Raw genomic sequence first — 16,699 nt, forward strand, 5'->3', positions numbered from 1 at the left:
TAATTCCCCTGTGGACTAAAAGCTCCATCTAACATCTGATCTCTGAGAAGCAAGGAGTTATTGTCTAAGTAACATTCAGATCTTTAAGGTATCTTTTCTTTTTTTTGCTGAAATGTAGCTGATATACAACATTGTGTTCGTTTCAGGTGTACAGCATAGTGATTCCGTTTGGGGTTGTTTCCTTTTGTTTGCTTGCAGATTATATTCCATTATAGGTTATTATAAGATATTGGATATAATTCCTTATGCTGTATAGTAACCCCCTGTTGCTTATCTATTTTAGTGTATATTAGCTTGTATCTGTTAAACCTATACTCCTAATTTATCACTCCCCACCTCCCACTCCCCTTTGGTAACCATAAATTTGTTTTCTCTGTCTGTGGGTCTGTATCTGTTTTGTATATAGATTCATTTATATTATTTTTTAGATTCCACATAGAAGTAATATTATATCCCATTTGTCTTTCTCTGACATTTCACTAAGCATAATATTCTCTAGGTCCATCCATGTTGCTGCAAATGCCAGTATTGCATTCTTTTTTATGGCTAAGGAATACTCCGGAGTGTGTGTGTGTGTGTGTGTGTGTGTGTGTACCACATCTTCTTAAGCCAGTCATCTGTTGATGGACACTTGGGTTGCTCCCATGTCTTGGCTATTGTAAATAGCACCACTGTGAACATTGCTGTGCATGTATCTTTTCAAATTAGAGTCTTCATTTTTTCCGGATATATAACCAGGAGTGGAATTGCTGGATCATGTGGTATGTTCTACGTTTTTAATTTTTTAAGGAAACTCCATACTGTTTTTAAGGTATCATTTTTTTTTTATTAACCAAAACCCCAAAGGTTATTTGACATCAGATTATAAATATTAGAAACTAGAATTTAAAGTTAGGTTTCTAGCAGCTCCTGAAAAAGAGCAATGCATGGATATTGTAAAACAAAATCGTAATAGGAATGATTGTTAAGAGTTTGAATGGTTTTCCTTCATAAATATTTTTATAAATAGCAGTCTGTGTATGCATAACCTTTTAAAAATGTATACAAATTGGATCAGACCATAAAATGTTCTGCTTCTTATATCTTTCACTTAATCATTTACCCTGGAGTTCTTCTATGTCAACATCTAAGGCAAATGTACCTGGTATATTTTATTGCTGTATTGTGTTCATTGTAATCTATTTAATCATTCTCGTGTCAATTACCTGGGTGAGACAAAAATTATCCACACTCTGGCTGTAGAGTTTACAAAAGTTTTAATATAGCCAGAGTATGGATAATTTTTGACGCATATGTTAGGACATTTACATTATGTCCTAACCATCTTTTCTATATTTTTTATTAATTTTTTTAATTGAGGTAACATTGGTTCATAACATAAGTTTCATGTGTACAATATTATATTTTCACTTCTGTATACCCTACAGCATGCTCACCACCAAAATTTTAGTGTCTGTCGCCATGGAGTTGATCCTCTATACCCATTTCACCCTCCCCCTCTGGTAACCTTTACTCTCTCTTCTGCATCTACATGATTTGGTTTGGTTTGGTTTATTCATTTATTTTTGTTGTTAGCTTTTTTATATTCTACATATGAGTGAAAGCATATGGTAGCTGTCTTTCTCAGTCTGAGTTATTTCACTTACCTTAATACCCTCAAGGTCCATCCATGTTGTCCCAAAAGATGTATGTATTTTTAATTTTGGTATATATATATAATATACAATTTTAGCCAAATGTTTCTTTTTTTTGAGAACTTTTATTGAGATACAATTGACATACAAGAAACTGCATATATTTAAAGTGTACAACTTGATTTTTTTTTCTTATAAGTAATGTATATATGGTAATCCCCATCTCCCAATTCACCCCCCCACCTTTCCCCACTTGGTGTCCATGTGTTTGCTCTCTACATCTGTGTCTCTATTTCTGCCTTGCAAACTGGTTGATTTGTACCATTTTTCTATATTCCACATATATGTATTAATATACAATATTTGTTTTTCTCTTCCTGACTCACTTCACTTTGTATGACAGTCTCTAGGTCCATCCATGTCTCTACAAATGTCCCAATTTCGTTCTTTTTACTAGCCTCCCATTTCTTGATCCACAAGAAACTTAAACTTTCAAATTGGAGATAGGCAATTAAATATACCAATCAAGATAGATGAGTCACCCCTAGAAATGATCAGTCAGTAAAAAGTCAAATTGTATAGTCTGAATTGTTGGTGAAAGAGGAGTACAGAAAGCAAATTTTTAAAAACTACGATGTATATCCCCATTTAACTGCTGATTTATTAGGCAAAAAAAAAAAACTTCACACTTTGATAGCTTGTTGTATTATTATTGGAAAATGTGTTTTTAGCAAAGACCAGATTAGACCAAACAAAAGCAGACATCTCTGCGAAGGATACCGGTCATCAAGTGTGGAAAGGTGGGCTGTCAGTAGAGACATGATACTGATATGGAGACGCCATCATGCCCTGTCACAAGCACTGCAATTTTTTGGTTGTTGTTAATTTGCTTTAACCTATTCTGGGATCATTGAGTAGTCTTCCTATTCTGGAAACTGTCAGAGTCTAGGACAGCTGTCAGAGTCTAAAACAGTCTAATGGCAGTGAAAGTTTGTTATCAGGAAAATCAGTGACCTCTCCTATGTTTATAAAGAGTTGCTACTGTTAGATCAGCCGTTCCCATGTTTTGACAACTGACAAAATCTCACACCTTTTTTTTTTTCCTTCTTTTTCTGATTATAGGATACAAGTGTAATGAAAGGTTTTTGTTTCTCAGGCCTGGAAGCAATTGCACCTTTGGTTATTGAGTTAGCAGGGAGTGGAGGGAGGGGGCTGGCACTTCATAATGAAAAGTCCTTGAGAAACCTTGTTTTATTTCCAAAATGCCTTACATTTAAGTTGAGGGTCAAGAAGGGAGCAATGCTAAAGTGGTTTTATCAACTATTAGTGTTCATGCAGAAATAATTGTATTATTGATGAATTATACCCCAGGCTCTTTCTTCACAGGGCAGAAGTTTGGAAGTCTTATAGTCATTGTTGAGATATTCCACTTTGACTTCCAGATGACACTAAAATTGGAAGGCTAGAATACAGAGTTGTTCCACTTTTTCTCAACTAAATGCATAGTCAGACCTCGTGATCAGAGCATGGGTTTGAAAGAAGATTAGCCATCTCTCTCAAGCTTTTTTAGTACTTATACTATGAATTGTTTCTGTCAGAATTTGAAATTTGTTTATATAATACATACATATTTATTTATTTACATGCTTATTGTCTCCTACAGTGAGCTGTAGAGACTCTCTCCCTGCCCCAGTGAGTACGAGTCAGTCTTTCTTCACCAGTCCCAGTGCCTGTGTGTCATCCGTGGGCTAATCAGGGATTAGTTGTATCTCAATCTCATACTAAAAAGTTACCAGCTAGTACCAATTGTGAGTATTTATTCAATGTATCCATTATAACTAGGTACCTATTTAAAAATATATTTTTTAAATTGTCAATCTAATATCTGCTTGCTTTAAAATAGTCGAACAATGCAGACGTGTGTATAGTACGAAATAGAAGTTCCCCACCCCCACCCTCCAAGGAGCACAGTAACAGTCCAGTGGGCATTCTTGGCACTTCCTTGAGTACATGCTGTGGCAAATGATTAATGATGATGAGTCAGGCTTCCTCTGGACCCGGAATCCAGAACATGTGGTTGAGAAGAAGCACCTTAGTTAATCAGGGCTGTGATCTCCTCCAGGTCTCCTTGCCATTTTGTGCCTAACATAGCTGAAGGGGGCAGAAACATCCACTTCACCCTCCACTCAGCTCTTCCATTAACTGTTATAATCAAAACCAGATTTTGGTAAGAAAAATGATGTATTGCTTTAAAAAAAAATAAAAGATGCTATTGTGACCTTAACAGCTGGAAAAGGCATGTGTTGTATTAAGTAGTCTCATCTGCCTTCATTCAACACAGTGGCCCAGACTGTTGGGCTCTTTGAGGCCCTAGATTTTGAATAACCTTTATCATCTGATCAAAAGATAAATTTCATATGAACCAGTTGCTTTTCTGTATCAACAGTCTCTCCTTCAAGATGTTCTATAGAAAATGTTCATTTCATATTCTATTGTGAACTTGCTGTCACTTCGTGAAAAGTTGGCTCATGAAATAAAGCACTTAATAACAGGAATAATCATCAGTGCAAATCAAATTCTCCATATATCAGTTTCCTTGACTTTTTAATTAACTAATTAATTGGCTGCATTGGGTTTTTGTCACTGTGCATGGGCTTTCTCCAGTTGCAGCAAGCGGGGGCTACTCTTCGTTGTGGTGCACAGACTTCTCAACGCAGTGGCGTCTCTTGTTGTGGAGCACAGGCTCTAGGTGCAAGGGCTTCAGTAGTTGCAGGGCGTGGGCTCAGTAGCTGTAGCATACGGGCTTAGTTGCTCTGCAGCATGTGGGATCTTCCCAGACCAGGATCGAACCCATGTCCCCTGCATTGGCAGGCGGATTCTTAACCACTGTGCCATTAGGGAAGTCCCTTGACTTTCGATTAGGGATAATTAGACTTAACTGCTCTTACCTGATAAAGTGAGGTGAGAGAGTTAAGTGATTTTCAACATTGAAGGACAGACCAAGAAAAGCAGCAATAATAACAACAATAAATAGTAATAAAATAATAGTAGTATAATAAAACCGTTTTATTCAGTGCCTGTATATAAAGGGTCTATGCTAACTAAATACCTTACTTATATTGTCCTACAAAATTCATAGAACTAATTTACAAGTTAGATGTTATTATTTCAGATGAATAAAGACTTAGAGAGGTTAAGTAATTTGTCCAGGCATTAAACTTCTAAGTGAGAGCACTGTGACTGGAATTTGCAACTCTAATCTATTGGTAGTGGCTTACAGTGGTTGGGAATGTTGATGCAATGTCCAGGCGTGGCCAGAAAGTGTGTCAGGATTGATTAGTAATGTCTGTCAAGGGTATGAGTAAGGACCAGGGGGGAGCAGAATATAAGCTGCAAATCTGTCTCGTGCATCGCATCAAGATGATGTAACTTAGGGAGGGAAAAGAATATTTTAAAGTATATTTTGGTGAAGTATCCCAGTCTAAGGACCCTGTACCCAGTTATAATAAAAAGCTGCATGGTTCCAAAGTGCACAATGGCTGAGATGTGCCAGGGGCAGAGCTGCTGGCTTCCCACGAATAACAATCATCCCGTTGGCCAAGCAGCTCCCCGACGGCTCCCCAGCAGTAGCATTGTCACATCACAACAAAGCGCCTTTGCCCTCAGACACACAGGCCCAATGGCTGGCACTGAGGGTTTCCCTGAAAAATGCACTGTCCTCTGTTTTGAGTCAGCCTTATTGTTCAGAGCTTAGGGAGTGAGGCTTATGTCCAGATACGGGACAATAATATGCACTACACTCTCGTTGCCAGTAATATTGCGGGTCACTGTGATACCTAAACTTTCAATTCTGCAGTGCTCTGAAATAACCTCCTCGTGCCCTAATCCTCAAAATTTGGATACCTATTTATCCCTGACTCAAATACCACCTCCTCTGAGGTCTTCCAGGACCAGCAGAAGCAGCCGGAGTTAGTGTATTAATTCTTGTCACCCCAGCATCTAGAACAGTGCCAATAAATATTTAACAAGTGAAAGAATTAATAGCTGTGCCAATACTTAAGAAATTGGATGTGGTTAAACTACAATGGGTTTTGAGACTCAGGAAGATAAAAAGGTAGTAATTATTCCAAAGTTACTTTCCTTGGATCTACTCTGATCATGTGCGAGGCACACACTCTGGCAGCAAAATATAGTAGAGGAAGGGCTCTGCTTCCTGGGTGTGGTGGGCTGGACTCAATGGGGAGAGATGTGATCTCTACACTGCGCTGATGGTTCAGAAAAGTCATAGATCTGGGGCTAAGAAGCAGAGACCAATACGTATTAAAAGTGTGTCACTTGTGTGTGTGTTTGCTTTTGTCTTGTACAAAAGTCACTAATAAATCTCCCGCTGGTCTATGAAAGGCAGATAACTGATACAGCAAGTAGTTCCCCAGCAGTATGTATGACTAGATGTATTTGATAGGCACAAAATGTTAACTAGTGTTCAAAAGTCTCCTGAAGTCTCTGGTATATTGTGTCTGCTGGGATGCTTTGGGGTGTAAATAATAAAAAGCAAAACTCCAAATGGCTTATACAGTAAGGAAGCTTTATCCCCACAACAAGAAGTCTTGTGATGGAGTCACTGAAAGATTGGTTAATTCAGCAGCTCAGTCACATCTTGAAGGAATATTTTGCCATCCTCTCTGGGTTACCTTTGTCCTCACGGTAGCTCCCTCCTGGTTGCAGGATGGCGGCAGCACTTCCAAGCAATACATGGTAATGAGTAAGGAAGCCTTTCCCAAAGAGGCCGCAGCAGCCCTCTCCTCACAACTCATTGGCTAGAACTGGGTCAGGGACCGTCTTAACAAATCACTGGTAAGGGAAATGGGATTACTAAAACTTGCTTAGGTAATTAGGATTTACTCCTAAATTGAAGATAAGGTCACCTTCCTTAGGGGAATCATGAGTTGGGAGAACCTGGACAAAATCAGGGTTCTTTTACCTGGAGAAGGAGGAAGGGACTTGGCCCTTGAATAGGCAACCAGAGTGTCTGCTCTGTATGCTCAGTGGGGATGATATATCACATTTCCACAGTACCTCCTATAGCAACAAATCAGCCCCCAGTTTGCCTATAATCTTAATTTGGTGATGGTGGCAACTTTTCATATGAAAACTTAGCCAACATCTGTTGAGGTAAAGATGAACCATAAAAAAATCAATTCAGGTAAGACCGACCGAAAAATCTCACTACCTGACGTTACCAATGAAATCCCACTCCCCGTTCCCAGATCGGGACAGCTCACTGACTGCAAAGGCTTAGGTCATTCCACCAGGAGGGGACATTTCTTTGAGATAAGAAAGTGAGAAGGAGCAGCCTTCAGGTGAACAAGGGGAAAAAGCTCCCTGAGACAAGGAGAAGGCAGAAAACTGGAAGGATCAGAAGTGCTGGCATGATTGGCTCACAGTGAGCGAGAAGAGAATGGCGGGAAGGAGGGACCATTCAGAGCCTTGAGGGTCCCCTTAGGGAGTTGGGGGTTACATTCTAAATGCAGCAGGGAGACACTGAAGGGTTAAACAGGATCTACAGCTGTAAAATCGTGCCAATAATCCTACCCAGGATCGTTTTATATGTTGGAAAGAGGCTGTTTAACGTAGGCTATATGGCATCAGAGAAGCTGCTTACAAAATCCCCAGTTAATAGGCAGTGCCCAGGAATTCAGTTTTGTTACCTTGGTTCTATGCAAAGTTGACCTTTAGTTCTTGCTGGTGGATGCATGTTTGTGGACAGGGTAGCCTTGTGGAATGACTTAGTCAGGAGCAACACTTAAGACATTTTAAATAAATGATAATACCTCTGAAAAGAATAAAACTCCTGTTTCCCTGTTGGGTGAGGTTGCTGCTAAACTAGTTGTTCACTAGTTTATCTCCTGACTGTTTTTAATTTTATTTTTTTAATTGGAGCATAGTTGAGTTACAATGTTGTGTTAGTTTCTGGTGTACAGTAAAGTGATTCAGTTATACATATATATACACATATAAAATTCTTTTTCATATTCTTTTCCGTTATGGTTTATCATAAGATACGGAATATAGTTCCCTGTACTATACAGTAGGACCTTGATTATTTTATCTATAGTAGTGTGTATCTGCTAATCCCAAACTCTTAATTTATCCCTCCCCCACCCCCTTTTCCCCTTCAGTACCCATAAGTTTGTTTTCTATGCTGACTTTTAAAACCTAAAAAAGGAATGCTCCCAGAAAAAGGATGGGTAAACACATCTCCCCCCATGGTCAGCCAGCTCTCCTTTTCATCATGCATGTGGCTTGTGAACTCTGGGACACACGCGTACAGGGTTCATTCCATGGTGGAGGCTGCGTGTTCCAGTTACCAAGTCCTTTTATACTTCACGTTATATCATTGAGCTGGACACACGCCAGAGCTCCCCTATTTCCTTAGCAGTTCCTTGAAAACAAATCTGTATGTCAGTTTACTTTTCGACAGTCTCACTTTTTCAACAATCCTTGAGCACCTATGCCTGTGTAGAGGCAAATACATTACAGGGCATTGAAGAACAGTGTTGGAGCCGTGTCAGTGCCTGGTTATGGGAGCTCAGGGGAGTGAACCTGGATGGACTTCGAGTGGTGGGGGGGTTGACAGTAGAGCCAAGCCTTCTTGCTGCGGCTTCTGTGAGAAAGATGGATTAGAGAGAGAGATTCAGGGAACAGAGCCAGGAGCTTAGGAGAATGATACAATTCCAAGAGTTTTCAGCCAAGCCCATCTCATCCCCAAGGGACAGTTCTAAGCGGAAACACAAAGGTTATCAGAGTTCTTAAGATCCTGCCCTGGATCCAGTCCCCTTTTCCATGACCTCTTTTTGGAACATTGATGAAGAATAAGTGGCATGGCCTTCAGAATAAGGCACTGAGAAGTTTTCTTACTCTTGTTTACAAAACATTTTTAAATGCTTCTGGGTAAATGCAAATGACTGGGATTCATCTCTACCTATTTCCTGCCAATGGCAGTCTTCTAAGAATGGTTAATGTCAGACGTGAAATTATTTTCCTGAATGTTGTTTCTTTTCTCTTTTCATTATGAAGTATATTCGGTGCTCTTCGAACTGGTGCTTATATGCTGTACATATTGATGACCAAAGGCCTGAAGCATTCAGTTTGTGACCAGGGTTTTTACAATGGACCTGTCACCAAATTCTGGGCTTATGCATTTGTGCTAAGCAAAGCACCCGAACTAGGTGAGTGTCTTCTCTCCTTCCATTTCCTCCTCCAACCCCCCACCCCTCTGCAGCTGCACACCCACAATATTTATTGAAAAATGAACAAAGAAATCATTTGAGTTCCTGTTTTACTGGTTGCAGGAAAGTTACAGTGAACGAATTTGCATTCTTCACTAACTTACACCGTTATTTTCTCTCCCCTCCTTCCCTCCCTTTAAATAATTGTACGTTGTGTGTATGAAGAACACAATAGTTTACATAGAACGTGCACGTATCCAAGCCTTGCTGAAAACACACTTCCAGGGGCTTATAACATCTACCCAGCCCCTTCTCTGAGGCCATTAACAGCTGAGCTAATATTAGAATATTGGGAAAAGTTAGCCACACAGCTATTTCCCAGTCCCATATCAAAGCATACTTTCAGCTCTGGAGTTTGGATGCAGACTAGGAAATTCAGCTTTCTGTTTGGATATCCTCATGTTCTCATTAACAAAATATTAAGGGTTAGTTTCTGGTGCTGTTTAATTTTAATCACTGAAGAAACAGGCCTTAGAGGAATGTTGTTCATCTTCTAGAAATGAATCCAAAATACTAGTGCTATATATGTGTGTGTGTGTGTGTGTGTGTGTGTATAGATGCCTAAGGCTTTTTCTTTCAACTCTTTAATAGTCTGGAATATGTGTGGCACAAGTTAGCAGAAACAGTGAAAAATTAAGTAGCAAGGGTTTGACACAGACACAGTTCCCCAGGAAAATATCTTTATTGCCTAAGAAAGGGATCCACCGGTGATAATAAGCTCTGAGTTCATCCATGAGCAGTGCTGACCAGCGTATCATAAACTGGTACATATCCTTAGGGGACACCTGTCTATCTTCTGGGTTTCTTAATGTTTTATCCAGAATTAAGAATTGGCTTATCTAGTTCAAAATTTTTATTTATAGATTGTATTCCGTCTCCTGTTTCTCCTAATAAGGGGGTTAGAGGTTGTCATTTCATTCTAAGCCACCTGCAGTATTACCTATCAAGTCTTTCTGAAAGGTGCCCCTTGTTTGTGTCTGTGTCTGTTCACACAGGATTTGATGTGTCTCCGATGTGAGCATCTGCCACCTACAGCCACTCTCCACAGCGGTCTCTAACCCGCTGCCTACAGAGTACTGACAATTGGTTTGAACTGTTGGTTTGACCACTGTCTTCCCAGGTCAAAGGCCAGGGAAGAATAGCAGGAAAAAACTTCTGTGCTCACACACAGAGCCTATGAAAACAGTCTTAGAGTGTAAAGCATTAGTATGGATTTATTCATTTATTCCTTTAATAAAATTTTTAAATTTATTTTTTATTGAAGTGTAGTTGATTTACAATGTTGTGTTAATTTCTGCTGTACAGCAAAGTGATTCAGTTATACATACATAAACATTCTTTTTTTTTAGTATATTCTTTTCCATTATGGTTTATCACAGGATATTGAATATAGTTCCCTGTGCTACACAGTAGGACCTTGTTGTTTATCCATTCTGTATATAATAGTTTGCATCTGCCAACCCCAAACTCGCACTCCATCCTTCCCTTGCCCCCCCTTCTCCTTGGCAACCACAAGTCTGTTCTCTATATCTCTGAGTCTGTTTCTGTTTGATAGATAAGTTCATTTGTGTTATATTTTAGATTCCACATATAAGTGATATTATATCGTATTTGTCTTTCTCTTTCTGACTTACTTCACTTAGTATGATAATCTCCAGTCATCCATGTTGCTGCAAACAGCAATATTTTGTTCTTTTTTTTATGGCTGAGTAGTATTCCATTGTATATATGTACCACATCTTCTTTATCTATTCATCTGTTGATGGACATTTAGGTTGTTTCCTTGTCTTGGCTATTGTGAATGGTATTGCTATGAACATAGAGGTGCATATATCTTTTTGAATTATAGTTTTGTCTGAATATATGCCTAGGGGTGGGATTACTAGATCATATGGAAGCTCTATTTTTAGTTTTTTAAGAAACCTGCATTCTGTTCTCCAAAGTGGCTGTACCAATTTACATTCCCACCAACAGTGTAGCAGGGTTCCCTTTTCTCCACATCCTCTCCAGCATTTGTTATTTGTAGATTTTTTAATGATGGCCATTCTGACTGCTGTGAGGTGGTATGTCATTGTGGTTTGATTTGTATTTCTCTAATAATTAGCAATGTTGAGCATCTTTTCATGAGCCTGTTGGTCATCTGTATGTCTCCTTTGGAGAAATGTCTGTTTATGTCTTCTGCCCATTTTTCAATTGGGTTTTGTTGTTGTTGTTGAGTTGTATGAGCTGTTTGTATGTTTTGGAGATTAAGCCATTGTGGTCACATCGTTTGCAAATATTTTCTCCCAGTCTATAGGTTGTCTTTTTGTTCTGTTTATGGTTTCCTTTGCTGTGCAAAAGCATATAAGTTTGATTAGGTCCCATTTGTTTATTTTTGCCTTTATTTCTATTGCCTTGGGAGAATGACCTAAGAAAACATTGGTATGATTTATGTCAGAGAATGTTTTGCCTATGTTCTCTTCTAAGAGTTTTATGGTGTCATGTCTTATATTTACATCTTTAAGCCATTTTGAGTTCATTTTTGTGTATGGTGTGAGCGTGTGTTCTCACTTCATTGCTTTACATGTGACTGTCCAACCTTCCCAACACCCCTTGCTGAAGAGACTGTCTCTTTCCCATTGTGTATTCTTGCCTTCTTTGTCAAAGATTAATTGACCATAGATGTGTGGGTCCCTTAATAAATTTATATTAAGCACCTAGCATGGGCCAGGCATTTAAAAAGGTTGAAATGGAATTGCTACTTTATCAAAAAAATAAATTTATAATATGAATTTTTTGAAGCAGGCCCCCAGGCCGCTATTTTTAATATCCGAATTAGGACCACTAGCTGCAAAGTCTTAGGCCAGAGAAGTATATGTGTTTTTTACAAATTTCAAAATTCTGTGAGGATATTTTAATTTTGTTTTCATGTCCAGATAAAAGAAAAGATTGTCTTGCCAGCTACACTTTTCACAGTGATTCTTTCTTCATTTAGAGTCATAGAGTCTCTGAGTCAGATCACTTTTCTTCAAACTGGTGTTGGTCTGAGAATGTGAGCATGTATTTTTTTCTCTTGGGGTTTTGTGATGTTTTCCTTTGAAATATTCATGCATTATTAACGTTAAAGAATTGTTCAAATTGAGAAATATCATATCCCCTTGACCTTTACTTTATTCCATATAATAAGTATCCTTATGAATCCCCCCATTTTGGTAAAGAATTGACTACAGATACATGAATACAATAAAGGCATGAAACTTGACTCCCCTTACATGCCACCCTGAACACCTTCACAATTTCCACCTCCCTTCCCTCAACAAGCGTTTTTGTTTTTTGTTTTTTTTTTAAATCAGAAAAGGTACCTCTATTCTTCTGGCCTTTAAGCCTGAAATTGCAAAGCAGCTACTTCAGTCTTTGCTTCTAGAAGTGCCTTTCCCTGCCAGGGCTGCTTGTCTGTGTTCTGAGTTTTATGCAGTTGCGTTTCAGGGGCTTGAGAATAAAAATAGTCCCTTCTACCTTCTGAAGGAATAATATATTGAAGAGCCACCCTGACCCGTGCATAGTGGTCATTTTCCTTCAAAGACATGAGTTGCCCTGTGCTGTCTGTCCTCCTAACTTCTACTCCAAATGGACACCAAAGTCAAGGTGGCGGACAAGTTGGGATTCATGGGTGAGAACTGTCAGTGCATCACTCAGAGGTACTTGTGCTATAATCCTCTGTCTTGTTGGAGTGTTGTTCATCCTGAGGCTGTTGGTGAATCACCTGTCTTGATTAATCTAGGCCCCAACATGCCACTCCCTCCTGCCCCCATGTAAACCTTGTAATCGGACACAATTCTCTTCCCTCTTGAGCCCAAAGGAGCTGTACTCTAGTCCCTTGTGCCATTGGCTTGATAGTTGTTTTCCCTGGAGAAGCCTCATTCGCCACAATAGTTTGTAGGTTGGGTATCAAACAATCCATTCCTTTACACTTCAAACATGGGATTGAAGTGTTGACAATGGGCCAAAGAGTTGAAAAAAAATTAAATCCTAAACTTGACACAGCTCTTTAACGAGGCTAGTGTGTGACACCAGTTCTTCCTGCGGTTTCAGATCCATTATACAGATATTTTCATGGTCTGAGTATCCTTTTTCAATTTTAAAATATGACTTATTCTCTCTCAGATATCCTGGAGGTCACTTGATAGCAGTCTTCCCAAGATAAACTGCTGAATCAAAACAGATCCAAAAAGCAGTTCACCTAATTTAGTGATCACGTATGTTTGGATGGTTTTTCATTCATTTGGAAAGTTAAATTCTTTCCCCATTTTTCACTCTTAGAAAACCTTGTCACTACTATTTAATTGAGAAAGCTTTATCTACTTGGATTATACAGAATTTTTCTTATTTTTAGCTTCCCAATTCTGCTTTTCAATTCTCTAAGATTCTGGACTCCCTATGTGCACTGGAAAGAAAAAAATCTTGTGAGGAAAAAAAGAACATTTCTTCCATGTTCAATAAAGAGACTGTTTCCTCCCCCCTCCCCCCAACCTGCGTGCCTGCAGTTTTCAATGAAGTGTTTTTTTATTGTGGAAAAACATACGTAAAATTTGCCATTTCTAAGTGTACAGGGCTGCAGCATTAAGGACATTTGCACTGTGGTGCAACCATCACCACCGGCCATCTCCAGCAGTTTTATCTTCCCCAACTGAAAACTCTGTGCCCGTTAAACACTAACATTCCCCCTTCACTGGACTCTTCATAGCAAGAAGGGCTTTCTGTTTCAGCAGAGAACAATGAGCTCATTTCAGTGAATTCCAGGGCTACAATCTACTAGAACAAGTGAGGGAAAGAGAGCCACCAACCTGCTTTGTGTGCCAAAATCTTGGAGCGACTACTGTTTGAATTATATTAAAACCTGCTGAGATTTTGTTTTGTTAAAACTTGGAAACATCTGCTCTGAGTCTAGGTCCTTGCTCAGTTGAGTGTGTCATTGTTTTTGAAACTCTGACTCAGCAGAGCTCCAGCTAACTCTGTGAAGAGGGGTGCATCCATCTGTAACAAGCCACACACACAGGGGCTCTCCGTCCCTCGGTGGCCATGCATGTGCTGGGGCTTCCAAATGCTCCTGAGCACGTGGGCAGAAGGCATAGTTCCGGAGGAACACTTAGGTATGTGATCACCGTGTCCTGCCTGCAGGCTGGCTCTTGACTGGAAATAGCTGAACCAAAGGTTAGAGAGACTATAGTAAAGAACGTGAACCAGAGGAAGCTAAAAAACGTGCCATGGCCGAAACATTCACGAGTCAGAAGTCTCACTGCTTATACCTGGCCAAAATTCTTTCCATGATGCTAATAGGACCTTTGGCCAAGAAACATCGGTTGGCCAACACTGCGTCCACAGTCCCTATCTTTTGTTTACATTTCTAGGTCACTCTGTAGCTTTTGACAGGCCTGGAAGTGCCATCCTCTTGGTGTGACTGGCTCATGACAAATTACTGGGTTATGAAGTGGTTTTCCCCAGAGGAAAAGTCCCTCCTAACTGCCAGAGTTGTGTGACTGTTTCATCTCAGCTGCAAATCAAAAGGATATCAAAAGAACCGTGAGAGGTCTCGGGGAGCTCTTTCTGGAACCCCACCCAAGGGAGACTGCCTTTCTCTGGGTTGGTGGCCTGCTTGGGAACAGTAATCTTGATACGGCACTGCAGCGCTACTCCTGAGAGGCTCAGGGCCATTATTGGAAGATCCTCACCTTCTTTATTTACTCCATCTGTCATCCTGCATATCTGTTCTGAGAAAAATTCTTATGTGTATCTAAATTAATTTCATTTGGAACATCTCATGACATATCCTTTGCCCCCACCTCCCTGTATTCAATGGAAACACCTAGTGTGTCTCAGATCAAGCCTGAGACCCCCACTCGGACAGGAAAAACACAAAGCTGTGTTCAATTCCAGATTTGTAGCTTTTATCTTAGCCCGTTCTAATATGGTCTGTGTTTTGTGCCCTTACCACTCTTCCCACACTGAAATCATTCTTTAGACAATAAAGTTTTAACATAAAAGTGATGATAGAGGTAAAAGTGAATCTAAAGAATCTGAAAGGATAAAATGCTCATTACTTTATGGCAAATGACTTTTATTACAATGTGTTTGAATATTGTGCAGGATTTATATTATTTTAGTTAATACTTAGAGATGCATAAAAAATCTCAATTACGAATGAATAAATTTGTTTTTAACAAACAGTTCCTTGGACTTCTACCTTCTGTCCACTGTGAACAAAGGTAGACTGGAATTACTGTGGCTACATTATAGTCTACAGAAGAGACGCCCAGAGTAGTAATTACACAGAAATAGTGGATCTTCGACAAGCACGCAAAAATAGCACAGTTTAACATATTAAGCACACCCCAGGTCTCCGAACACTAGTTGTGTCCCTTAAGCATACAAGTGAGTTACCATCACCATCAATCATTTTTAGTCTGTTTGACATTTATGGGCTTAATGTCAGGCATCTCACAATAGAGAAGAGGACTTCAAAGAAAATTTTATAAAAGGTTCAGAAATGCAGCAGCTGGAAACTTTCCTTTTCTGTTCTGAACAAATAAGAGGTAATAACGTTGGGGTATTTTTTTTTTTTCCATATTCCCTAGGTAGCAGGTAACTGACTTTATTTTTTATTGAAGAGCTGATTTACAATCTTATGTTAGTTTCAGGTACAGCAAAGTGATTCCGTTTTTTTTTAGTTTTTTTTTTTTTTTTTTTTTTTTTTTCAGATTTTTTTCCTTTATAAGTTATTGCAAGATATTGAATATAGTTCTGTGTGCTATACAGTAATCTTTGTTTATCTACTTTATATATAATAGTGTACCTGTTAATCCCATACTCCTAACTTAGCCCTCACCCTGCCCTCACTTTCCCGTTTGATAACCATAAGTTTGTTTCTATGTCTGTGAGTCTGTTTTTGTTTTGTAAATGAATTTATTTGTAGATATTTTATATTCCACTTACAAGTGATATCGTATAATATTTGACTTCACTTAGTATGGTATTCTCTAGGTCCATTCATGTTGCAAATGGCAATGTTTCATTCTTTTTTATGGTTGAGTAATAGTCCATTGTATATATATACCACATCTTTTTTATCCATTTCATCTGTTGATAGACACTTAGGTTGCTTATAGTGCTGCTATGAACACTGGGGTGCATGTATCTTTATGAATTACAGATTTTATCTTTTCAGGATATATACCCAGGAGCGAAATTGCTGGGTCATATGGTAGCTCTATTTTTACTTTTTTGAGGAACCTCCATACTGTTCTATAAAGGCTATACCAATTTACATTCCCACCAACAGTGTAGGAGAGTTCCCTTTTCTCCAAACTCTCTCCAGAATTTATTATTTATAGACTTTTTGATGATAGTCATTCTGATTGGTGTGAAGTGATACCTTATTGTTTTGTTTTGCACTGTAAGAAGTAATAATGTTTAACAATTCAGTAGGGAAATAAACTAATAGCTCCTGCTGAATGGAATAGGGCACCACCTGTATTATTCTAACCACAGCCATCAGAACCTCAGAAGTCTGCCAGCTATCTGACCTTCTTTTGTACCAGATGTTTTAGGGCATTCTTAAAGTATGAGGGTTGACATAAGAGTAAGTACTAATTCCCCTTGTGCTTAATTAAATTTCAGAATAAGAAGAGGGACCACCTAGATCTCCTTGTTATACAAAAAGAAGTCAAGTTCGAGTTCACCAAAGGTCATGAAGGATATTGTTTTTTCCCATATTTGAAAAACACAGAGATAGGAAAGAGG

General features: G+C 39.0%; 1 protein-coding gene across 2 annotated transcripts in view; it reads left to right on the forward strand.

Annotated features, from left to right (window-relative positions):
- The window catches only part of ELOVL6 (ELOVL fatty acid elongase 6), a 135,449-nt gene that overhangs the window by 110,296 nt on the left and 8,454 nt on the right, over nt 1-16,699 (forward strand). For both annotated transcript variants that reach the window (XM_057706027.1, XM_057706026.1), the window contains exon 4: nt 8,712-8,863. In XM_057706027.1, coding sequence (XP_057562010.1) covers nt 8,712-8,863 — 152 coding nt within the window. The remainder of the gene's footprint in view (nt 1-8,711; nt 8,864-16,699) is intronic.

The sequence above is a fragment of the Hippopotamus amphibius genome, chromosome 13 (assembly GCF_030028045.1).
Source record: "Hippopotamus amphibius kiboko isolate mHipAmp2 chromosome 13, mHipAmp2.hap2, whole genome shotgun sequence".
In the NCBI taxonomy this organism is placed as follows: domain Eukaryota; kingdom Metazoa; phylum Chordata; class Mammalia; order Artiodactyla; family Hippopotamidae; genus Hippopotamus; species Hippopotamus amphibius.